Source organism: Mobula hypostoma, chromosome 29, assembly GCF_963921235.1.
Source record: "Mobula hypostoma chromosome 29, sMobHyp1.1, whole genome shotgun sequence".
NCBI classification, from domain to species: domain Eukaryota; kingdom Metazoa; phylum Chordata; class Chondrichthyes; order Myliobatiformes; family Myliobatidae; genus Mobula; species Mobula hypostoma.
In genome coordinates, this window is record NC_086125.1 from 29,982,003 (window position 1) to 30,008,287 (window position 26,285).

Sequence of the window (26,285 nt, forward strand, 5' to 3'; positions counted from 1 at the left end):
CTATTGGGAGTATTCTATAGGCCCCCTGGTAGTAGCAGAGATACCGAGGAGCAGATTGGGAGGCAGATTTTGGAAAGGTGCAAAAATAACAGGGTTGTTATCATGGGTGACTTTAACTTCCCTAATATTGATTGGCAACTGATTAGTTCCAAGGGTTTAGATGGGGCAGAGTTTATTAAGTGTGTCCAGGACGGATTCCTGTCACAGTATGTGGACAGGCCGACTAAGGGGAATGCCATACTAGATCTAGTATTAGGTAACGAATCGGGTCAGGTCACAGATCTCTCAGTGGGTGAGCATCTGGGGGACAGTGACCACCACTCCCTGGCCTTTAGCATTATCATGGAAAAGGACAGAATCAGAGAGGACAGGAAAATTTTTAATTGGGGAAGGGCAAATTATGAGGCTACTTATAGCCTCATATGAGCCTTATGAGGCTATAAGGCTAGAACTTGCAGGTATGAATTGGGATGATGTTTTTGCAGGGAAATGTACTATGGACATGTGGTCGATGTTTCGGGATCTCTTGCAGGACGTTAGGGATAAATTTGTCCATGTGAGGAAGATAAAGAATGGTAGGGTGAAGGAACCATGGGTGAGAAGTGAGGTGGAAAATCTAGTCAGGTGGAAGAAGGCAGCATACATGAGGTTTAGGAAGCAAGGATCAGATGGGTCTATTGAGGAATATAGGGTAGCAAGAAAGGAGCTTAAGAAGGGGCTGAGAAGATCAAGAAGGGGGCATGAGAAGGCATTGGCGAGTAGGGTAAAGGAAAACCCCAAGGCATTCTTCAATTATGTGAAGAAAAAAAGGATGACAGAAGTGAAGGTAGGACCGATTAGACATAAAGGTGGGAAGATGTGCCTGGAGGCTGTGGAAGTGAGCGAGGTCCTCAATGAATACTTTTCTTCGGTATTCACCAGTGAGAGGGAAGTTGATGATAGTGAGGACAATATGAGTGAGGTTGATGTTCTGGAGCACGTTGATATTAAGGGAGAGGAGGTGTTGGAGTTGTTAAAATACATTAGGATGCATAAGTCCCCGGGGCTTGATGGAATATTCCCCAGGTTGCTCCACGAGGTGAGGGAAGAGATTGCTGAGCCTCTGGCTAGGATCTTTATGTCCTCGTTGTCCACGGGAATGGTACTGGAGGATTAGAGGGAGGCAAATGTTGTCCCCTTGTTCAAAAAAGGTAGTAGGGATAGTCCGGGTAATTATAGACCAGTGAGTCTTAAGTCTGTGGTGGGAAAGCTGTTGGAAAAGATTCTTAGAGATAGGATCTCTGGGCATTTAGAGAATCATGGTCTGATCAGGGACAGTCAGCATGACTTTGTGAAGGGCAGATCGTGTCTAACAAGCCTGATAGAGTTCTTTGAGGAGGTGACCAGGCATATAGATGTGAGTAGTGCAGTGGATGTGATCTACACGGATTTTAGTAAGGCATTTGACGAGGTTCCACATGGTAGGCTTATTCAGAAAGTCAGAAGGCATGGGATCCAGGGAAGTTTGGTCACGTGGATTCAGAATTGGCTTGCCTGCAGAAGGCAGAGGGTGGTGGTGGAGGGAGTACATTCAGATTGGAGGATTGTGACTAGTGGTATCCCATAAGGATCAGTTCTGGGACCTCTACTTTTCGTGATTTTTATTAATGACCTGGATGTGAGGGTAGAAGGGTGGGTTGGCAAGTTTGCAGATGACACAAAGGTTGGTGGTGTTGTGGATAGTGTAGAGGATTGTCAAAGATTGCAAAGAGATATTGATAGGATGCAGAAGTGGGCTGGGAAGTGGCAGATGGAGTTCAACCCGGAGAAGTGTGAGGTGGTACACTTTGGAAGGACAAACTCCAAGGCAGAGTACAAAGTAAATGGCAGGATACTTGGTAGTGTGGAGGAGCAGAGGGATCTCAGGGTACATGTCCATAGATCCCTGAAAGTTGCCTCATAGGTAGATAGGGTAGTTAAGAAAATTTATGGGGTGTTAGCTTTCATAAGTCGAGGAACAGAGTTTAAGAGTCGCGAGGTAATGATGCAGCTCTATAAAACTCTGGTTAGGCCACACTTGGAGTACTGTGTCCAGTTCTGGTCGCCTCACTATAGGAAGGATGTGGAAGCATTGGAAAGGGTACAGAGGAGATTTACCAGGATGCTGCCTGGTTTAGAGAGTATGGATTATGATCAGAGATTAAGGGAGCTAGGGCTTTACTCTTTGGAGAGGAGGAGGATGAGAGGAGACATGATAGAGGTATACAAGATATTAAGAGGAATAGATAGAGTGGATAGCCAGCGTCTCTTTACAGGGCACCACTGCTCAATACAAGAGGACATGGCTTTAAGGTAAGGGGTGGTAAGTTCAAGGGGGATATTAGAGGAAGGTTTTTTACTCAGAGAGTGGTTGGTGCATGGAATGCACTGCCTGAGTCAGTGGTGGAGGCAGATACACTAGTGAAGTTTAAGAGACTACTAGACAGATATATGGAGGAATTTAAGGTGGGGGGTTATATGGGAGGCAGGGTTTGAGGGTTGGCACAACATTGTGGGCCAAAGGGCCTGTACTGCGTTGTACTATTCTATGTTCTATGTTTTGTTCTATGTTCCATAAGATCCTGGTGAATCTTTCGTACACACTTTCCAGCTTAATGACATCCTTTCTTTAGTTGGGTGACGAGAACTGCACACAATACTCCAAGTATGGTCTCACCAATGACTTGTACAGTTAGAACATTAGATTAGATTAGATTATGAGAACACTCAGTCCTCTTTTATTGTCATTTAGAAATGCATACATGCATTAAGAAATGATACAATGTTTCTCTGGAGTGATAACACAGAAAACAGGACAGACCAAAGACTAACACTGACAGAACCACATAATTATAACATATATTTACAGCAGTGCAAAGCAATACCATAATTTGATGAAGAACAGACCATAGGCACAGTAAAAAAAAGTCTCAAAATCCCGAGTCGATCGACTCCCGAGTCCCCGATAGCAGGCGGCAAAAGGGAGAAAATCCCTGCCATAAACCTCCAGGCAGCGATAACTTGCCGATACTTTGGAAGCAGCTGACCACAGCCGACCCTGAGTCCATCCGTCCTAAAACTCCGAGCTTCCGAGCAGCCTCTCCGATACAGCCTCCTGAGCGCCTTCGACCTCTCCCCGGCCGCTGAAACACTCTAAGCCGAGGATTTCGGGGCCTTCAGCTCCGGAGATTCCGGTTACCACACAGCAGCAGCGGCAGCAAAGCAGACATTTCAGAAGTTTTCCAGATGTTCCTCTGTACTCTCACGTCTGACTCCATCAAATCAGAATTGTGCACGGTCCCCTACTTGACAGATAACAGATATTCTTCACCGGAGAGACCGTGCGCGCTGCCGTTGCATCACCATCTTCTCCCCCCGCCCGGGAGGATGAGAATCTAACTCTTGTACTCAGTGCCCTGACTGATGAAGGCCAGTATGTAAACACCTTCACCAGCCTGTCTACCTGTGACACTACCTTTAGGGTACCCCAGGTTCTTCTGTACTCCACAGGTTCCTCTGGACCCTACCATTCATTGCTTAAGTCCAGTCTTGGTTTAATTCCCGAAGTTCATCTCTTCATACTTACACTAGGCACATTCCCTGGCCCACTTCCCTAGTCAATCTAGATCCTGTAGTTACTTCAGACACTATCCACCACACCATCAATCATGGTGGCATCCACAAACTTACTGCTCATGCCACATACATTCTCACCCAAATCATTAATATAGATGACAAACAGCAGGGCATCCAGCACTCTGTAGCACACCACTGGTCACAGGCCTCTGCTCTGAAAAACACCCCCGCACCACCAGTCTCTGAATTCCGCCACCAGGCAGTTCTAGTGATTAACTGTGCTTTGATTTTGGATAGGACAGAATATGGAAATACTGTATTAATACCAATGGAAAATATCAAGTAACATTTATTTTTCTTGTTACCTCCCCAAGACACAGAATGTATTATAAAACATGTTTATATTTGATGCTGTCAGTATTAACACTGGGTACAAACATTCTCCCTTCTTTCCAATATTTTTATTAATTTATATATATAAGAATACAGAGTACAGGAAAAAAAAGTATGCCAATACATTAAACTAAATTGCATATAAAGACTCCTTACCCTATATTCGTACAAGTCAATTAGTTCGTAACATTGAAAAATAATAATTTTATTATATAAAAAAAATCTAACTCACTACTCTCTCAAACTGATGGTTTTGTAAATCTGGATCAAGTTGGCAAGTTGCTCTTGGTATTAGAACACAGAGCACTACAGCACAGTACAAGCCCTTTGGCCCACAATGTTGTGTTGACCTTTTAACCTATTCTCTGATCAATCTAACCCTTCCCTCCTATATTTTTCTATCATCTATGGGCCTAAGACTCTCTTAAATGTCCCTAATGTATCTCTCTCTGCAACAGCCACCATTGTGGGTCCTTGTATTAGCCAATTCCACCCTGGGAAAAAATTTCTGGCTATCCTATGCCTCTTATATCTTGTACACTTCCATCACCTCTCATCCTCCTTCGCTCCAAATAGAAAAGCCCTAAGGTCCTAGTTGGCTCAGCCTATCCTCATCTGACAAGCCCTCTAATCCAGGCAACATCCTGGTAAAACTCCTCTGCATGCTCTCTAAAGTTCCCGCATCATTACTAGAATGAAGCTTTTCACTGCCTCTCTGAAGAGGGGAAGTTGGGTTTTAGAAGCAACCAAAGTGTGGCAATCTACCTCCAACCACACCTTCGACATCTACACTCAGCCCATTCCACAAGTGTTTGCGGTTTGTTTAAGGGTTAAACCAGTGAGAGTGAATCAGCAAGCTGGAATCTGTCCAGAATCTCTGTACCCACTGCTTTTCACTCCCCTATTCTCCAGCACTCTCTCCTCCTGCACTGCCTCTGTTTCTCCCTTGACAAATATTTTACCTCTCTGCTCCTTTGGGATACTCCTGAGAAACTTTCTTTGACCAAACTTTTGGTTAGCTGTCTGTAGCTTACTGTAGGATTCAGTGTTACAGTTCAGTTTGCTCACCTGTGAAGAGGCTTGTGATGTTCACTAACGTAAGATGTGGCCAGATACTGTGGCGAGTGAGGTGACATGGTAGTGTAACAGTTAGCACATCATTCTACAGCGCTAGCCAGCTATCAGTGATGGGGGTCAATTCCCAGTGCTGTTCTGTAAGGACTTTGTACATTCTCTCCGTGACTGTGTGGGTTTCCTCTGGGTGCTCCAGTTTCCTCTGACATTCCAGATGTATGGTTAGGGTCAGAAAGTTGTGGGCGTGCTCTGTTGGTGCCAGAAGCATGGTACCACTTGCCCAATGTCCCCAGCTCGACCTCACTGATTTGTTTTGTGCAAACTATACATTTCACTGTATGTTTCGATGTTAATGTGACAAATAAAGCTAATCTTAAAAAAATTAAGATTAGAATTAAAATTAAAATTACTACTAGGTATCTGCCAGTAAGAGACAGGCCATTTCTACCACCACTAAATGTAAACTGTTCTACACATGGGCTACCCATGGACATGAATCACCTTAAGCAGGTAATGGACACAAACCCACGTGTATTGACGCTGTAGCCTCTCTGCGAGAGTCCAACAGGTTATTGGATACCCTCAGACTCCACAGACTCTGACTCACCCAAAATCATCCCCCCCCACACCCCCATTCCTTCACACCTACCTCTCCATTCCCCAGGCACTGGGAATGTTTGTGGGAGTCACCTGTTAATGATGTGGTTCTGTGTCCTTCTCCCTGTCAGGAGCTCAACACCTTTCGGGCAAAGTGCAGCCTTCTGTTCCACTATGACTGGATTAGCATCCCCCTGGTGTACACACAGGTAAGGTCATTGCTAGAACTCATGTCTTCAGACAGGTTAGATCTCACACATAAAACTCCACCATCTTCCCATTCAGTATCCCAGGGAACAGCAATACCTCGGTCTGACCCTTGCTGCTGACCCATTTTGAGCAGCGATAGGTTCCAGTTAATATTGTATGTTCTATGTCAGTGGAGGAGAGCATGAGCCAGTTTTCTTCTCTTGGTGCCTCAGAGTAGGAGCAGAGGTGCATGACGACTAGACTGGGGTTGGAGATGAGGCTCTTACCAAGTTACTCACACATGATGATGTCTGGTGGAGTAACCCTATCAGTGAACTGGGATCTGTGGGGCACAAAGTTCAGTATGGGACCATTTTCCATGCCAAGGGCAGTAGAGGCTCAGATGGAAATCAGTAAGAGAACCGGGGAATGGAGGGATGTGATGCTGTCCCTCAGTCAGGCTGAAAGGGCCATATGCTCTGTCTTTGCTCCTAGTTCCTGTGTTTGCAATGGGAAAGGTGAGCAGTCTGTGTTTGGTAAGATCTAGGGAGGTCAAGTATGTTCCTCTCCCTTGTTTATCTAGATCTGTGTATGTAGGATTGGGGGGGGGGGCGCGGGGTGATATTGTCTGTAGGTCACCACCACAGGAGCCCACATTACAACAGCCAGCTGTTGTCCAGCAAACATGTGTCTAGTTTTGCATTGACACTGATCCATTGTGGACACTGGGGGCGGGTGGAGGGGGGGTGGTATTGGTGGAGAATGGTAGTCCAGCAAAGGCTGGGGTGACTACTGGGTCTTGAATGAACAACAGTGAGATAGAAGTCTTCCCCCTCAATGTTTACCAACTAATTCCCCCCCCCCTTTCTCGTTAGGTTGTCACTATAGCTGTGTACAGCTTCTTCCTGACCTGTCTGATAGGTCGGCAGTTTCTTGACCCTGCCCAGGGATATGCAGGACATGACATCGACTTGTACATTCCTGTCTTCACCCTGCTACAATTTTTCTTCTACGCTGGTTGGTTAAAGGTGAGTCTGCCATGTTAAACGTCAAAGTTATCACAACAATCTCTGGAGAATTGGATGCTGAGGGGGACTGGATGGAGAGGCGTAGACAGAATAGAGTCAGAATCTTTTCCCTAGGAATAGCTTCTTGCCCATCTCCACCAGAATTCTGAACAGTCCTTGAACTCATGAGCACTATCCCACCATTTCTCAATAGCTTTCTTTCTTTCTTTCTTCATACTGTTTATTTTTAATTGTAACATAGTAATTGAAACATTTTTCTTTGCTGCACTCTGTATCTTTTGTTCATTAGTTTGAATGTCTGCCCAGGTTCTTGGATACTGATAATGAGAACAGTTTCCCTCTGACAAACCACCTCAATCAAACTCCTCACAATCTCTTTCATTCCAGTTTCTCCGGTCTAACTTTGGAGACAATTCTCTTACCTCTGGGACCTATCCAGAAAATCTCCTTCTGTGCTCTCTCTCTCAGATCTCGAATGGAACTGGGTACAACATTCCACTTGTGGTTTGATCAGCCTCTTACAATGGTTCCTGTGCTCTTTGATGCTACACGTCTGCTATTGAATCCAGGGATCCCTAATAGGTTCCTGAGAACTTTCTAATATATCCAGGTACTGGGAAAGATCTGCACGCAGACAGAGGAGTCGTTCTATTGTCACACTCCTTATAACACGACTATTTTCCACTGTTGCCCCTAATTCTCCCTCTGAGGCATCACCCCATCACTGATGTTGATATTACCTGTGGTAGACTCCAGGTAGAGTAGGAATGAACATAGAGCATTGCTCACCATATTGCACCAACATTTTAAACTACTCTAAGATCAATTGAACCCTTTCCTCTTACATAGCCGTGCATTTTTCTGTCATCTATGTGCCTATCTAAGAGTTTCTCAGATGTCCCTAATGTCTCTACCAGGGTTCAGTAATTGTCGGGGAAGCATCTGAACTGATTCAATGGTGACAGTGGGTTGTAAGACCCAGGAATTAATTGTATAAATAAAGCTGGTGCCCTTGTTTACAGGTGGCTGAACAACTAATAAACCCCTTTGGAGAAGATGATGATGATTTTGAAACAAACCATTTGATTGATCGCAACTTTCAGGTAATAGTTCCTACAGGAAGATTCATTCAATATCAATGGTACCTCAGGGGCCTCCACTTCCACAAAGGCCCTACAAGATAGCAAACATCTAAATTATCTGTATGTTGTGTTTTGTGTTAAACTGTGGATACAAGCACACCCGGCTCTGCTACAGACCCACAGTGAGGGTGAGGGGTCTGCAGCATTTATCCCTGGTCATAAAGTCATAGAGTACTATGGTACGGAACCATCCCATTTGGCCCAACTGGTCCATGCTGGCCACAGCATCCTCCAAGCCCTTCCTTTCTACATACGTATCCAATTACCTGTTAAATGTTGTAATGGTACCTACCTCAACCACTTCCTCTGGAAGCTCCTACCAGGTGCTCACTATCCTCTGTGTAAAGAAGTTACCTCTCGGGTCTCTCTTAAACCTCTCCCCTCTTATCCTGTATCTGTGCCCCCTAGTTTTGGACGTCTCAATCCTGGGATCATCCACCATTTCCACTGACACCTTGTTCAGACCACACTCTACCATCTTCTGAGTCTGGTCTGAGTTGGGCTGCACTTAGAGGGGCTGGGGATGTTAGAGGTGGGTGGAGAACGCCAGTGGGTTCTGCCTGAGGCCGATTGCCAGCAGTTCTATATGTACTCGTGCATGAAGAGTGGCCAAGGCAGGTGCTGTTCCTGTGGGTCCACACACTGGTGCAGGGATCTGTGGTGAGAAGAGAAGTCGGGGGAGCCGGGTGGGAGATTCACTGTTCAATGTCTTTTCTTCCTCTCTCCCCACGCACTGACTCAGTTCCTCAGGTTACAGTGCCAGCAACCTGGGTTCAATTCAATTCCCGCTGTAAGGAGTTGGTACGTTCAGCCCACGACTGCATGGGCTTCCTCCGGGTGCTCCAGTTTCCTCCCACATTCCAAAGATGTACGGTTATGTTGTGGGCACGCTATGTTGGTGTGGGAGGTAATGGCGACAGCTGCGGGCTGCATTGGTCATTGATGCAAAACGATGCATTTCACTGTATGTTTTCTACAGGTGACAAATAAAGCTAATCTGATCCAGTTGAACTGAATTTCTCTTTCTGCAGGGGTGCCACTGACTGTAGTTGTGACTGTTGCAGGTGTCGATGATGGCGGTCGATGACATGTATCAGGATCTGCCTCTTATGGAAAAGGACCGATATTGGAATGAGTCCAATCCTCGGCCCCCGTACACCGCCGCCACCGTCTTTGTGCTGCAGAAGCCCTCCTTCCAGGGCTCCACCTTCGACATGACGTGAGTCATTGCAACACCAAACGCAGCAGAGCCACGCTTCACCCAACCTTCTTCCCAGCCCTGTGCAGTCTACTTTTAGCTACCATGGACCAATGGAGAAGTACTGCTCTGACACTGCTCTGCCTTCAGATCTTTTCTGTGTGCTTTATGGTCAGTTAGGTAAAAAGAGAAAAAGTGCAGAGGAGATTTACAAGATGTGTCCAGGGTTTGAAGGTCTGAGACACAGAGACAGCCTGAGCAGGTTAAGAGTTTATAGGGAAACAGAAGAGATCTTATAGAGGTATATAAAGCCGTGAGGAGCACAGATAGGGTCAATGTGCATAGTTTCTTTTCGCCTCAGAGTTGGGGAATCAAGAACAACAGGGCAGAAGTTTAAGGTGAGAGGGGAGAGATTTAATAGGAACCTAAGTGGCAACTTTTCCACAGAGGGGTGGTCTGCCTATGGAATGAGCTGCCTGAGGAAATGGTTGAGACAGATACAATAACAACATTTAAAAGGCATGTAGATGTAGATATGTACACCGATAGGAGCTGTTTAGAGGTGTATGGAAGTACAGGGGTAACTGGGACTGCGTAGATAGATGCCTCCTTCAGGATTTACCAACTAGCTCAAAAGGCATGGTTCCCACTCCATGAGGAAATTCCGTTCGTTTGTATTTATTTATTTAGAGATACAGTGTGGAACAGGCCCTTCTGGCCAGCAGCCCACTAACCCAATCACAGGACCATTAACCTTCTAATCCGTCCATCTTGTTCTGTGGGGAGGAAAGCGGGAGCAGGCAGAGGAAACCCACCCGCTCACTGGGAGGACATACCAACTTCTTCTGGAGGATGCTGATTTGAACTGAACTCTGACACCCTGAGGTGTAATATCGTTTGGCTACACCACTGTGGCGACCCTCAGCAGAATTATCATATCTTATAGTGACACAGGGAAGACCATTTGGTCTGTTAAGTTCACGCACCTTTCCTCCCTGTAATCCTGTAATTTCCCTCAACCACCATACCTCAATTCCCTTTCGCCAAACTGATAGAGTCATTCATAGTATCGATGAACCCATCGACCCACGTCATTGGGATGTGGGAAGAAACGGGAGCACCCGGGAGAAACACACACCGTCATGGGTAGAACTCCACAAAGAAAGCAGCGCAGGTCGGGGTCAAACCCGAGTCCCTGTTGCTGCGACTACCCGCTACCCGCTGCACCACCTCACAGTAATGTCCCCAGGGAATGCCCCTTGGGTACAAATCGGCAGCACTTCAGCTGGTCCACTGGGATGGGCATCCTGCTGCCCCCCGCCCCCGGGATCTTGCTGTACCACACTCACAACTGTAAGAACAGCCGGCTGCGCACACGGACAAGCCCGTTGTAACTGGGTCCCTCTCTCCTAGGATTTCCAAGGATGACATGCACTTCCAGCCGATGGAAGAGATCGAGGAGAACAGGGAAGAGGGGGGCAGCCAGCATGCACCCCTCTTCAGCCGCCTGTTACCCAGCGCCCCGTCTCCAGCCAGCAATGCGCCGCGTTCTGCTCGCCACTTCCAGCTGCTGAAACGCAGGAACAGCGTCTCCTCCGACGCCTCCATGTACAGCTGCCTGTGCCAGGACACCCAGACCACGGCCTGTTCCTGTGGCACCGACTCGGAGCATAAGCCGCTAGCCCAGCTGCACTTCCTCTCGGAGGACGCCTGGCGGGGCGGGGAAGTGTCAGCAGCCAACTGCCCTCAGGTCGGCGAGAGAAAGAGCGAGGATCTGGGTACTGGCGGGCCCGGAACTCAGAGCAGAAGTGAGTGCGCTCCTCCCCTTGCCGAGGAAGACCAGCTCAGTGTTTCTGCTCCGATCCCAGCCCAGGAAGGCTTGGCCCACAGAGGGGACCTGATATCCTCCTACGATGTTCCTGCCAGCGCGGAGGGACCGCTGGAGAAGCGGGACTGCAGATTCCTGTGCCCTCCAGGGAGGGCGCCTCTGCACAACTGTCCAGTCAGGGAAACCAGCCCCCCACCCTTCTGGGAACCGACGACGTCCGTTCTCGGTAACGTCTCATCTGTAGAGGGGAGCCGCACCCACCGCGGAAGCCGGGCTCTCCAGCAGCTTATTGACGCGCCGTTACTCTCCCTTTCCCCCGCTGAAGAGGAGCCGGGAGAAAAGACCGAATGGCCGAGAGTGGTCAAGCGCTCTCTGCGAGGCGACGATGTCCAAGAAAAGAGGAGCCGCCCGCAAGTGTCCGAGTCGCTGCAAGTGACTGGGGGGGACGCCGAGTCCGGAACAGCGTCCGAGCTGTGAAGCGAAAGGTATCCGGACCGTGCAGACCTCGTCTCTAATGGCTGCCCGTTAGACTTGAGCGTTCAGGTGCTGAAAACGGCACACCTGGTTTATTTTGTACAAAGGTTCAGAACTCAGCGGGTCAGACAGCATCCGTGGATGCTTGTTCTGAGGAAGCTCCCGCCCCCGACCCCGACCTGAGAGGTTCCGACATCTTCGGTGTTGTTTCAGATTTCCAGCCCCTGCAGTTTTTTCACTTTCACGTTAAAAATTCATGGTTTTAGAAGGTCTGTGCGAATATTAACGCCTGACTGGTGCATGTTTTGACGGAGGACAATGTTGGACCAGCTGTCGGGGCTCATTAAAGAGCTGAAAGCTCTTTGTGAGGTCCTGCGCGGCCCCATGAACCCTCTCCGATGACCACCTGCTTCACTCCTTTTCTCGGCTTTAGACTCCGGGTGGGACTCCTCCTGTCCAGTCAGGGCCCAGCACAGATCAGGGTGCAAATTCAGATAGTTAGTCATACAATCAGAGAACACGACACCATCTAGTCCATGCCGATAGCTCTGGACACCAGCGAGTGTCACGGCCCAGAGGGGTTTCGATGAAAAGAACAGGTGTGTACGTGAGCAAAACATCTTCCCAAATCACCGATTCCTGCTGGAAATGAACCTGAAAGCCTTCACAGACCGAATCCCTTTGAAACAACTGGATCTGTTCATCCTGTACTGCTGTTTGATTTATGGTGTTACAGCAGTCGGGATCACGGAACTACGGGATGTGTACTCTGAGCAAAGGGCGCACCCAAGAGCCGAAACAAACCGCAAAGGAAAAGACAAATTGCGTACATGTTGGGAAAAGGCCACATTATCTGTAAATAATAAAAGTACACTTGACAATCACTGCATTAACAGTGGATATTATTCTCTGTACTCAAAAATATGAAGTTGAGTATTCAGATTATCGATCTTCTTCAAGACCTGAGGTGGCGGGGTCAATTCCGGTGCGGTTTATTCCCATCTAGGGGAGCAATCTCTTCAGCCGCGTTCCCTTGTCCTCATAGAAATTATTCTGTCTTGCACATTCCCATAAACTCCTCTTCGATTTTCCCCCGTTAGCTCCCGGGCAGCTGAGGGTTGTGTTTTCACGTGGTTCTGTCCTGGTGCGGTGATCTCACCGTCAGACTGAACAACCCCAGGCAAAGGATTTAACCATGCAGGTTAATTGACGACAGAGCAGTCACTGATCTTCCATAGTTGATACAGGCCGTGGCTACCGTACGGCTCTTAGAATGAGTAAATTAATTAGCTTCCTCGTGTTGCAATGGAAATGTATGTTCCGTAGCTCCCAACAATTGGCGTTCCAGTGCTCGAGGCCAAAATCAAAATGTGTTAAAACTGCTGAAATACCTGAAGGAACGCTGCACAGCAGAACCAGTTCTGCTGTCAATGATGTCTGTGCTCTGGGGAATAAAGTATCAGTGGGGTGGCGAATTCGATGCCATAAGATCACGGCTCTAAAGGAGAACGTCATGCATTTTTTGCCAAATGCAATTCTATGTGTGATAGGCTTTCCATTGCCTGTTGTATCTGACTCTAGCTGTTTAAGTACCACAATGTGATCAGGTCACAAACAAATAAAGAAACTTTAAAAAATATAAACCAATTACGTAATTTAAGGCCGAATGTAGTGAGAGTGCTAAATAATTCCCAGCCAGTCATGCAGGTAGTTGTGATTACTTTGACGGATATAATTTGTGTATAACAAAAATGAATTTTTCTGTTAACAATGTCACCCTTCCATCAGAAGCTCTGCTGTCTCTGTCTGTTCCACTCTAATCAGGCTGAGTGGTTTGCCACACAAAGAATCATTTACCCTTCTTGAACACATGCGAACACAATCGTTGAATGGATACTCCACTGTAGCCACTGGTCAATTTCCCCGCAAACCGTCAAACTGGAAATGTTCAGGATATTCTGGAGGGCGTTGGAATAGTATCTGTGATCAACAACATGCAGAGTTGCGGGCAATGACACAGTGTGAAAATGTCCAGGAGGAAAAGGTTCACTGATTATTGTTATTGCAATAAGGGACCGGATATATGAAGTATTTGGATAGACATGGACTAATTAAGGAATAGTCAGCAAGGCTTCTTGCATGGTAGGTTATGTTAGAGTTTTTTGAGGAAGTTGCCAAGGAAGTGGATGAGGGGGAGTGGTTGTTGTCTGCAAGGTATTTGACAAGGCCCCGCATGGAGGCAGGCTGATCAAGAAGGTTCAGTCACTCGACATTCAGGATGAGGTAGTAAATTGGATTAGACACTGGCTTTGTGGGAGAAGCCAGAGAGTGGTTACCTCTCTGACTGGAGACCTGTGACTAGTGGAGTGCCGCAGGGATCGGTGTTGTTTGTCATCTATAACAATGACCTGGATGATGATGTGGTTAAGTGGATCAGCAATTCTGTGGATGACACTGAGACTGGGGACAGCTGGAAAAATGGCAGATGGAATTTAATGCAGACAAGTGCAAGGTGTTGCACTCCGGTGAGACCAGCCAGGGTAGGTCTTACACAGTGAATGATAGGGCATTGAAGAGTGTGGGAGAACAAAGGGATCTGGGAATTGGGAGTGCAATTCCATATTTCATTGAAAGTGATGTCACAGGTAATAGGGTTGTAAAGAAAGTTTTGGCATATTGGCCATCATAAATCAAAGTATTGAGTACAGGAGATGGGATGTGATGTTGAAGTTGTATAAAGCATTGGTGAGGCCTAATTTGGAGTATTGTGTGCACTTTTGGTCACCTATCTACAGGAAAGATGTAAACGAGGTTGTAGGAGTGCAGAGAAAATTTACAAGATTGTTGCCGGGTCTGGAGGATCCCATTTATAAGGAAAGACTGAATAAGTTAGGACTGCATTGCTTGGAACGTAGAAGATTGAAAGGAGATTTGATAGAGGTATACAAAATTATGAGGTGTATTGATAGGACAAAGACAAGTGGGAATTTTTCACTGGGTTGGACTACAATGAGAGGTGAAAGGTGAAAGGTTAAGGGTGAAAGATGAAATGTTTAAGAGGAACATGAGGGGAACTTTCTTTACTCAAGAGGGTCATGAAAGTGTGGAATGAGCTGCCAGCACAAGTGGTGCATGCAAGCTTGATTTCAACGTGTAAGTGAAGTTTGGATAGATAAATACATAGATAGGAGGTTTATGAAGGGCTATCGTTGTTGGGAGTAGGCAGTTTAAATAGTTCAACACAAACTAGGGCCTCTTTCTGTGCTGTACTTTTCTATGACTCTATGACCCTTTGAAACCAACTGCGTGCACTGCCCAACATGCCTAACTCTTGTTGCTGAACCATAATGCGATTCAGAACACACATAATAGAGCTTTCCCGCCTTCAATCTCCTGAGTTTTACAACTACTGTCCGAACTCTTTGTTGATGGGGGTAATTATCAACCTCAGGTGTGTGTGACAGAGAGACAGATGCACAAAAACACACACATGGAGACATGGAATGAGGCCAGTAGGGAGCTAGTTAGTCTCACACTTACAGAGTTGGATCAGCAATGTGAAAATTGTGGGTTGAAAACATATTGTAGCAATTAATAAATTCCACTTTAATGCACTTGGTCACGTGGACCAGGAAATAATGAGTGGCCACTCAGAGGACATTTATCACAGTTCCCTTTGAGTAACTCATAGACCGAGTCATATGCAACTCAAGCACACGAGGAGACTCACCTGCCTACATTGTGCTGGATGGGGTTTTCCCAGTGTGTGGAATGTGCCAAAAGCCTCCAAGCAAATGTGCAATAAAAACTACTTCAGTGAGTTTACTGGAGACCGTGGAATGCATACCTCCATCAATCCCTACAATTGTACAGGTGTGTGAACAGTAGTACCTCTCTCCCTTGGCGATCTCTGTTGTGGAAGAATTGGAGACAGGGGATTGGTGGGAGGAGGCTTAGACCTCATTCACATGAGAGTGAGGGTGTGAAAACCTTTCCTCAGCTTTTGACAGACTGTGTCCCACAGGTGCAACTGTACCAAGGCTACCAGCTGTAGTCTAAACGATAACGGTTTCTGCCCTCCCCACCCTGAAACATGGATCTTAGTTCAATGGTAGTGAAACAAGTTTTTTTAATGGATTTCTAACTCCTCTTTTGAAAGTAATGCAATTTTGCTTTGGAAAAGTGGCAGAATTTGAAGAAAGTGTTAAGATACAGCTTCAAATGCACTGCCAGCAATGGCAGCATCAAAGTAAGGTAAAGGCGAACTATCCATACTTCACTGTGATTGCTGGTGTCTTCCGCATTCAGTTTGCACAGGCAAGCAGCTGGTAAACATTCAACTCTGTCTAAACCCACTTGGGATGACCACAGCTGGTAAACAGTAAGTTCTGTCTAAAGCCACTCAATACAGCAACAGCTGCCAAAATCCACTAAATCCACTCCACACAGCCACAGCTGGTAAACTGGCAGCTCTACATAAAGCCATCCACACATCCATAGCTGGCAAAAACTCAACTCTATCTAACGCCAGTCCACATGGCTACAGATGGTAAACCAACAACTCTGTCTGAAGCCACTGCACACAGCTACAGCTGGCAAAGCCTCAGCTCTGTCCAACACCACTCCATGTATCTACAGCAAGCAAACACTCAGATCTACCTTAACACCAATCCACACGGTCACAGCTGGTAAACCCTCAGTTCTGTCCAACACCACTCCATGTATCTACAGCAAGCAAACACTCAGATCTACCTTAACACCAATCCACACAGTCACAGCTGGTAAACCCTCAGCCACACCACATAGCCACAATTGGCAAACTGTCAGCTCTGTCTAACGCCAATCCACATGGCCAAAGCTGGCAAACCCTCAACTCTAATGCCACTCCCGACAGTGAGAGCTGTTAATCCCTCAGCTCTGTCTAAGGTCACTTCAGATGGCCAAAACTGACAAACTATCAGCTCTGTCTAAAGCCACTCCATGCAGCCACAGCTGGCAAATCCTCAGCTCTTTCTAATGTCAGTCCACAAGGCTATTGCTTTCACATTCAGCTTTGTGTAAAGCCACTGCACACGGCCACAGCTTTCACTGTGGAAAAGGACCTTGGTGATTGTAGGGATGACTTACAGTGGACTGAAAAGCTTGAGCATATAGACATTAAGAAAGAGGATATGCTGGAGCTTTTAGAAATAATCAAGTTGGATAAGTCACCGGGACTGGACTAGATATATCCCAGGCTACTGTGGGAGGCGAGGGAGGAGATTACTGAGCCTCTGGCAATGCTCTTTGCATCATCAATGGGGATAGGAGAGGTTCTGGAGGATTGGAGGGTTGCAGATGCTGTTCCCTTATTCAAGAAAGGGAGTAAAGATAGTCCAGGAAATTATAGACCAGTGAGTCTTACCTCAGTGGTTTGTAAATTGATGGAGAAGATCCTGAAAGGCAGGTTTTATGAACATTTGGAGAGGCATAATCTGATTAGGAATAGTCAGCATGGCTTTGTCAAAGACAGGTCGTACCTTATGAGCCTGATCGAAATGTTTTTGAGGATGTGACTAAACACTGATGAAGGAAGAGCAGTAGATGTAGTGTGTATGGATTTCTGCAAGGCATTTGATAAGGTACCCCATGCAAGGCTTATTGAGAAAGTAAGGAGGCATGGGATCCAAGAGGACTTTGCTTTGTGGATCCAGAATTGGCTTGCCCACAGAAGGCAAAGAGTGGTTGTAGATCGGTCATATTCTGCATGGAGGTTGGTGACCAGTGGTGTGCCTCAGGGGTCTGTTCTGGGATCCCTTCTGTTCGGGATTTTTATAAATGACCTGGATGAGGAAGTGGAGGGATGGGTTAGTAAATTTGCTGATGAACAAAGGTTGGGGGCATTGTGAATAGTGTGGAGGGCTGTCAGAGGTTACAATGGTTCATTGATTGGATGCAAAACTGGACTGAGAAGTGGCAGATGGAGTTCAACCCAGATAAGTATGAGGTGGTTCATTTTGGTAGGTCAAGTATGATGGCAGAATATAGTATTAATGTTAAGACTCTTGGCAGTGTGGAGGATCAGAGGGATCGTGGGGTCCGTGTCCATAGGACACTCAAAGCTGCTGTGCAGGTTGACTATGTGGTTAAGAAGGCATACAGTGCATTGGCTATCATCGACTGTGGGATTGAGATCAAGAGCTGAGAGGTAATGTTACAGCTATATAGGACCCTGGCCAGACCCCACTTGGAGTACTGTGCTCAGTTCTGGTCACCTCGCTACAGGAAAGATGTGGAAGCCATAGAAAGGGTGTAGAGGAGATTTACAAGGATGTTGCCTGGATTGGGGAGTATGCCTTTTGAGAATAGGTTGAGTGAACTTGGCGTTTTCTCCTTGGAGTGACGGAAGATGAGAGGTGTCCTGATAGAGGTGTACAAGATAATGAGAGGCATTGATTGTGTGGATAGTCAGAGGCTTTTTCCCAGGGCTGAAATGGCTAGCACAAGAGGGCACAGTTTTAAGGTGCTTGGAAGTAGGTACAGAGGAGATGTCAGAGGTAAGTTTTTTTACACAGAGAGTGGTGAGTGTGTGGAATGGGCTGCTGGCGACTGTGGTGGAGGCACATACAATAAGGTCTTTTAAGAGGCTCCTGGATAAGTACATGGAGCTTAGAAAAATAGAGGGCCATGTGTAACCTTAGGTTATATTTAAAGTAAATACATGTTCAGCACAGAATTGTGGGCTGAAGGGCCCGTATTGTGCTGTAGGTTTTCTGTGTTTCAATGTTAAACTCTTTGCTCTGTCTGAAGCCACTCAAACATGTCCACAGGTGGTAAACAGTCAGCTCTATCTAAACCTATTTGACACGGGCACAGCTGGTAAACCCTCAGTTCTGTCAAATGTCATTCCACAAGGTCATAGCTGGTAAACCCCCAGCTCTCTCTAACACCACTTCACACTGCTACAACGGGCAAACAGTCAGCTCTATTCAAAGCCAATTCATAATGCCACAACTGGTAAAATGCTAGCTGTCTAAAGCCTCTCCACATGGCCACTGGTAAACTCTGAGCTGTGTCTAAATCATCTCCACACAGCCAAAGCCAGCAAATCATTAGCTCTGTCTAACACTATTCTACATGGCCACAACTGGTAAGCTGTGTGCCTGTCTAAAACCAACCTACACATCCACAGTTGGTATACCAACAGCTCTGACTAAAGACACTCCACAAGGCAACAGCTGTTAAACCCTCAGCTCTGCTGAAAGCCACACTACATGGCCACAGCTAACAAACATCCAGCTCTGTGTAATGGCACACGACTCAGCTTGGGCTAGAGGCACTCCCCATGGCACAACTGAGAGACACTCGGCTTAACCCAAAGTAAATCCACATGACCACAGCTCTGTCTATCTATACTCCACGTGGCCACAGCTGGTAAGCACACACCCGTTTTAATTGTCAAACGTCAAGTGCCACTCCAAAAGGCCACTGCTGGTACACCTTCAGCTGTTTATATCATAAAACCATAAGATATAGGAGTAGTAGGCCATTCAGCCCATCGAGTCTGCTCCACCATTTATTCATGGGCTGATCCAATTCTTCCAGTCATCCACACTCCCCTGCACACTTCACATTGCCACAGCAGGTAAACACTAAAGCCTGTTTAAAGCCACTCAGCATGCTCATGGCTGGTAAACCATCAGCTCTGTCAAACACCTCTCCAAACGACCAGAGTTGCTAAACCCTCAACTCAATCCAAAGTAAACCCAGATGGCCAAAGCTGGCAACCCTCAACTATGTCCAAAGTCACTGCACATGGCCACAGCTGTTAAACCATCATCTCTGTCAAAGGCCAGTCCACACATCTGCAGCTGGTGAATTGTCAGATGTAAAAGCCTCAGCTATTCTAACGCCACTCCACACAGCCACAGCTGGTAAACCCCTAGCTCTGTACAACAGCACTCTACATGATACAACTAGTAAACTCTCAAACAAGAGAAACTCTGTGTGCATTGCTTGAATTTCAAGCATCTACAAAATGCTGGAGGAACTCAGCAGGTCAGGCAGCAACTATGGAAAAAAGTGTAGTTGACGAGGCCCTTCATCAGGACTGGAGAAAAAAAGATGAGATGGGAGTAAAGGATGCCCAATATCTTTTTTTCTCCAGTCCTGATGGACGGTCTTGGCCTGAAACATTGAGTATACATTCAGCATTTTGTGTGTGTTGCTTAGTAAACTTTCAGTTGTGTCAAAGACAATCCACAAGGCAACAGGTCATAAACTCTCAGTTCTGTCCAAAGACACTCCACACAGCCAAAGTGGTGAAACTTCAGCTCTGTCCAAAAACTATTCACACGCCACGGCTGGTAAGCAGCCGGCTCTGTCTAAAGCGACTCCACAGGCCCACAGCTGCTTAATGTCACATGCCAGCCAAAAGGCCACTGTTTGCTATACCTTCAGTTCTGTCAAATGTCACTCCACACGGCCTCAGCTGGTAAACTGACAGCGCTGTACAAAATCACTCCACACAGCGACACCACGTGGCGACAACTGGCAAAGCCTGAGCTCTGTCTAAAGTTACTGTCTCAAACCACCACTTCTCTACAACTGATAATTCTGTCAGCACCTTGTAAAACCACTCCACACATTCACACCTGGTAAAAACTCAGCTCTACCTAACAGTACTCTACACGGCTACAGCCGGCAAAACCTCAGCTATTCTAATGCCACTGCACACAGCCACAGGTGGTAAACTCTCGGCTCTGTCTAAAGTAACTCATACAGCCCGTCTGTAAACACTCAGCTCTGTCCAAAGCCACTCCAAATGGCCGCAGCTGATAAACCCTCAACTTTGTCTAATACAAGCCTACATGGTCACAGCTGGTAAACGTCAGCTCTACAGCACACTGTAGGCCTCAAATGGTAAACCCTCAGATCTGTCTAACACTATTCCGAGGCAACAACTGGTAAACCATCAGCTCTGTCCAAAACCACTCCACGTGGACATGTCTGGTAAACCATCAGCTCTGTCCAAAACCACTCCACGTGGACATGCCTGGTAAACCATCAGCTCTGTCCAAAACCACTCCACGTGGACATGTCTGGTAAACCATCAGCTCTGTCCAAAACCACTCCACGTGGACATGCCTGGTAAACCATCAGCTCTGTCCAAAACCACTCCACGTGGACATGTCTGGTAAACCATCAGCTCTGTCCAAAGCCAATCAACAGGACCGCAACTGGGAAACTGCCAGCTCTGTCTAAAGTCATAGCACATGCCCACAGCTGGTAATCCTTCAGCTACCATAAGTCTAAAGAAACTTCACATGGCCTCAGCCTGTAAACCCCTAAGGAGAGCTGGAAGTTTTGTCTAAAGCGACTTCACATGGCCACAGCTCTTTAACTCTCAGCTGTCTAAACTGACATCACACAGCCACAGCTCTGTCTAAAGCGGCTTCACATGACTGTAGCTAGTGAACACTGTTCAATCCAAATCAAGCCCACATGGCTACCGCTGGCAAAGCGCCAGTTACAAAACCATTCCAACATGGTCACAGCTGGTAAGTTTAGGTCTGTCTAAAGCCGCTCCACAACAACAAACTCTTCTTGGGCTTCCAGCCGGCTACAGGTATTAATTATAACTAATATTTCAATGACAATCTGCCACCTTCTTCAAGGATGAAGGTGGAGTGGATTTAGACAGAGCTGAAGGTGTACCAGTGGTAGCTTTTTCTAGTGGCATTTGACGTTAAGCCGTTGTGCGTTTATCAGCGGTGGCCGTGTGGGGTGGCTTTAGATAGAGTTGTGCGTTTATCAGCGGTGGCCGTGTGGGGTGGCTTTAGATAGAGTTGTGCGTTTATCAGCGGTGGCCGTGTGGGGTAGCTTTAGATAGAGTTGTGCGTTTATCAGCGGTGGCCGTGTGGGGTGGCTTTAGATAGAGTTGTGCGTTTACCAGCCGTGGCCGTGTGGTCTGGCTTTAGACAGAGTTGTGCGTTTACCAGCCGTGGCCGTGTGGTCTGGCTTTAGATAGAGTTGTGCGTTTATCAGCGGTGGCCGTGTGGTCTGGCTTTAGATAGAGTTGTGCGTTTATCAGCGGTGGCCGTGTGGTCTGGCTTTAGATAGAGTTGTGCGTTTATCAGCGGTGGCCGTGTGGGGTGGCTTGAAACAGAGTTGGCAGCTTACCAGCTGTGGCGTATGGATTGTTTTTGGACAGAGCTAAGGAAGATGGCAGAGTTTGTCATTGAAATATCGATTATAATGGATACTTGTACCCGGCTGGAAGCCCAAGAAGAGTTTATTCATCCTACACACCAGGAAAGCACGAGATTCTTTTGCCACTCCACACGTTCACAGCTGGTAAACTGTCAGCTCCTTGTAAAGCCACCTCACACAGTCCCATCCGGTAAAACCTCAGCACTGTCTGAAGATACTCGATATGGCCACAGTCTGTAAACGCCCAGCTCTGTGTAACACTGCTCCAAATGGCCACAACTGGTAAACACTCAACTGTGGAGCTATGATGTTGTGGCCATTACAGAGACTTGGATGGTGCAGCGGCAGGAATGACTACTTCAAGTGCCAGGCTTTAGATATTTCAGAAAGGACAGGGAGGGAGGCAAAAGAAGTGGGGGCGTGGCACTGTTGATCAGAGATAGTGTCACGGCTGCAGAGAAGGAGGAAGTCATGGAGGGGTTGTCTATAGAGTCTCTGTGGGTGGAAGTTAAGAATAGGAAGGGGTCAATAACTCTACTGGGTGTTTTATACTCCACCCAATAGTAACAGAGACATCGAGGAGCAGATAGGGACACAGATTCTGGAAAGGAGTAATAATAAGTTTGTTGTGGTGGGAGATTTTAATTTCCCAAATATTGATTGGCATTTCCCTAGACTGAGAGGTTTAGATGGGGTGGAGTTTGTTAGGTGTGTTCAGGAAGGTTTCCTGACACAATATGTAGATAAACCTACAAGAGGAGAGGCTGTACTTGATCTGGTATTGGGAAATGAACCTGGTCAGGTGTCAGGTCTCTCAGTAGGAGAGCATTTTGGAGATAGTGATCACAATTCTATCTCCTTTACTATAGCATTGGAGAGGGATATGAAGGGAATCGTTTAATTGGAGTAAGGGGAAATTTGAGGCTATCAGGCAGAAACTTGGAAGTATAAATTGGAAACAGATGTTCTCAGGGAAAACTACGGAAGAAATGTGGCAAACGTTCAGGGGATATTTCCGTGGGGTTCTGCATAGATACGTTCCAATGAGACATGGAAAGGATGGTACGGTACAAGATCTGTGGTGTACAAAGGCTGTTGTAATTCTAGTCAAGAAGAAAAGAAGAGCTTACGAAAGGTTCAAAAAACTAGGTAATGACAGAGATCTAGAAGATTATAAGGCTAGCAGGAAGGAGCTTAAGAATGAAATTAGGAGAGCCAGAAGGGGCCATGAGAAGGCCTTGGCGGACAGGATTAAGGAAAACTCCAAGGCATTCTCCAAGTATGTGAAGAGCAAGAGGATAAGATGTGACAGAATAGGACCAATCAAGTGTGACAGTGGAAAGGTGTGTATGGAATTGGAGCAGACGGCAGAGGTACTGAATGAGTACTTTGCTTCAGTATTCACTACGGAAAAGGATCTTGGCAATTGTAGGGATGACTCGCAGCAGACTGAAAAGCTTGAGCATGTAGATATTAAGGAAGAGGATGTGCTGGAGCTTTTGGAAAGCATCAAGTTAGATAAGTCACTGGGACCGGATGGGATGTACCCCAGACTACTGTGGGAAGTGAGGGAGGAGATTGCTGAGCCTCTGGCAATCTTTGCATCATCAATGGGGATGGGAGAGGTTCCGGCAGATTGGAGGGTTGTGGATGTTGTTCCCTTATTCAAGAAAGGCCAGGAAATTATAGACCAATAAGTCTTACTTCAGTGGTTGGTAAGTTGATGGAGAAGATCCTGAGAGGCAGGATTTATGAACATCTGGAGAGGTATAATATGATTAGGGATACTCAGCATGGCTTTGTCAAAGGCAGGTCGTACCTTATGAGCCTGATTGAATTTTTTAAGGATGTGACTAAACACATTGATGAAGGTAGAGCCATAGATGTAGCGGATGTGGATTTTAGCAAGGCATTTGATAAGGTACCCCCTGCAAGGCTTATTTAGAAAGTAAGGAGGCATGGGATCCAAGAGGATATTGCTCTGTGGATCCAGAACTGGCTTACCCACAGAAGGCAAAGAGTGGTTGTAGACGGGTCATATTCTGCATGGAGGTCAGTGACCAGTGGTGTGCATCAGGGATCTGTTCTGGGACCCCTACTCTTTGTGATTTTTATAAATGACCTATGTTACATACCCCGTAACTGGGTTGCCAAACCAGCAGAAATGGATCACTCAGTTGGAGTCTGGATTACTAGAACTAAGAAAGTTTTATTAAAGAAACAAGCAACACAGTACTCTAATCAAAAGGATAATAAATGCAACAGTTCAGCAATGATAAACACACATGCACACAGAATTAAGATAACAGGATTAATCAAGCTCTATCGTTGTCTAGGGGTAAATGACCAGTTTCAAAGTGACGCAAAGTTCAGTTCAATTTAGTTCAGTTCAGTTCGCAGTAATCGCTGCCGTGGCGATGGACAGTGGGGGGAAGGAGAGAGAGAGCAAAACGAATGAATATTTAAAAACGGCTCCCACACAGACTTTCGCAGTCAGCTTTCGGGTGAGTCCTTTGTGATGTCTTCTGAGGTCACCGACCTTGACCCCTCCGTTTCCAGATACGATCGTTTCCCTGCGGTGAACCTGGCACCCAGGCAAGGGTGGACACACACCAGGTTCCCGCCGATCGTGCCTTTCCACCCTGTGCGTCTATGGCCCGGTACTTCCCACCGACTTGTGAGAGACGCACCGCTTCCAGGGTCTTGTTACCTCGGGTGTCATGTGTGTCTTGCCTTAGCGAACCTGTCCCTTTTTATCCCCCTGCTGGGGTATCGCCTATCCATCACTTCAAACAGTTCGGGGTTCAAAGGGGGAGCCGATCTTGACAGCTCTCCTTCCCCTTCATTAACATCTCCAAACGCTGCTCCATTGTTTTCCTTATCTCTCTCTCTCCTGAAGACGGGTGGCAGACCAACTGCTGATTCCACTGGTGCCAGCACAGGACAGCTACATCTTAATCTATGTGTATTCTTGTCACACCTCCCCCCTTTAAGGATTTTTACCGGAGGGTAAAAATTACAAACATGAATACATTGTTTGGTACACACAAATATACATCTTTATCAGCTATTTGGCTAATACAGCGAGTTTGAAGTTGTCAACAACTGACAGACAGTCAGCCATCATATTTTCTGTTCCTTTTATATGTGTTATTAATAATCCCTTAGACCAGGCTCCAACTTAGCAAACTTCACAGTGGCCAAAAACACTGATGAATTGCGATCAATGTAACCTTTCATTGGGTTTCGTCCCGGACCACAATAACAAGGGTCGTCCCATTCCGACTTAGTTTTCTCTCGCAAGGGTGGAGGGGTAGTAACCGCAGAGTTATTGCAAAACTTCCTACAGTACCCCACCATCTCCAAGAGCCTTCTGGGGGCCCTCTTGTCTGTCAGGGTTGGGAGGTCAGCGATAGCCTGCACTGTAGCTTGCATCGCTGCCAGCTGCCCCGTGTTACTACAATTCCCAGGTAAGTGACCTTCGTGTGGCCGAACTCATTTTTTCAAAGTTCACTATCAAGCTGGCTTCAGACAGCCGTATTACATTGCCAATACACACCTCTGTGTTCGTCAGCCCTTTCGTCACTGAATTACTCATTCTATAGGGATGTTGCTCGCTAGGTTAGCTTAGTGTAACAGACACCACCCAACGTCCCAGTTCTTTGCATCGCCTCGGGACAATCAAACACACGTGTGCGAGTCGTTTAATTACTTCTCCTAAAGAGTCGCTTTGTTCGGGGATTAAGGGAGAGACCTTATCAGCAGACCTGGCCAAAACAATAGCCTTCTCCCATCTGGTCGATACCATACTCATCTTTTCAAAATGGTTTTTTTCTCTTATCAGGGGGACCCTAGCTTCATTGATTTCCGCGCTAACACCGACTAGGTTTGTTAGCATATCTAAAGCCTGTGACCGTCTCAGTTCGCGTCTGCCATAATCAATAACATCCTTCCTCCTGGGCAGCCAGTAAACCTCTTTCATGATTCCACCAACTGTTCCCTCCAGCACCGCAAAATGTCCACCGGGGGGTACCTCGTGGGCCATGTTAAAAACCTCATCCCCATAACTCTTTTGCACCACCCCCCACTCCTCATCTGCGGGTACTGTACTTGATTTCCCTTTTTTTCTTAGCACTTCCTCCTCCACACAATAGCCTACTAGTTCCCTTGTTACGGCTGTGTCAGAGAGAGCCGTCTCTGCCAAAACCATCAGCCCCTCGTCTCGCTCCTGCGTCTGCACAAATTCTTTCCTGGCTACTGCTACGCCTGTCCCAGCTCCCTCACTACTTCTTGTCTCACTACACTCCTGTTCATTTTCTACCCCCGTCTCATAGAAGGTTGGCAGAAACATTTCAGCTAAATTCACCATCGCGGGCCGGTGATGAACCTGTGAGTCCATGGGCGGGGCCTCAATGCTGGCAGGCTGACCTGTCAATCTCACGACTGGGAACACGATTCCCCCGGTGAGGTCATTACCGAGCAAGACTTCCACGCCTTTCATCGGTAATTCGGACCTCACCCCGATCGTGACTAGTCCAGAGACGAGGTTGCTCTGTAAATGTATCTGGTGCAAAGGG

The 26,285-nt window shown here is 46.8% G+C and overlaps 1 protein-coding gene across 1 annotated transcript in view; it reads left to right on the plus strand.

Annotated features, from left to right (window-relative positions):
- Positions 1–13,101, plus strand: part of best2 (bestrophin 2) — a 40,740-nt gene extending 27,639 nt beyond the window's left edge. The window contains exons 5-9 of the mRNA XM_063036066.1: positions 5,790–5,867; positions 6,723–6,875; positions 7,898–7,978; positions 9,082–9,236; positions 10,629–13,101. Of these exons, the coding sequence (XP_062892136.1) occupies positions 5,790–5,867; positions 6,723–6,875; positions 7,898–7,978; positions 9,082–9,236; positions 10,629–11,520 (1,359 nt within the window). The 3' untranslated portion in view covers positions 11,521–13,101. The remainder of the gene's footprint in view (positions 1–5,789; positions 5,868–6,722; positions 6,876–7,897; positions 7,979–9,081; positions 9,237–10,628) is intronic.
- Positions 13,102–26,285: the final 13,184 nt, after the last annotated feature.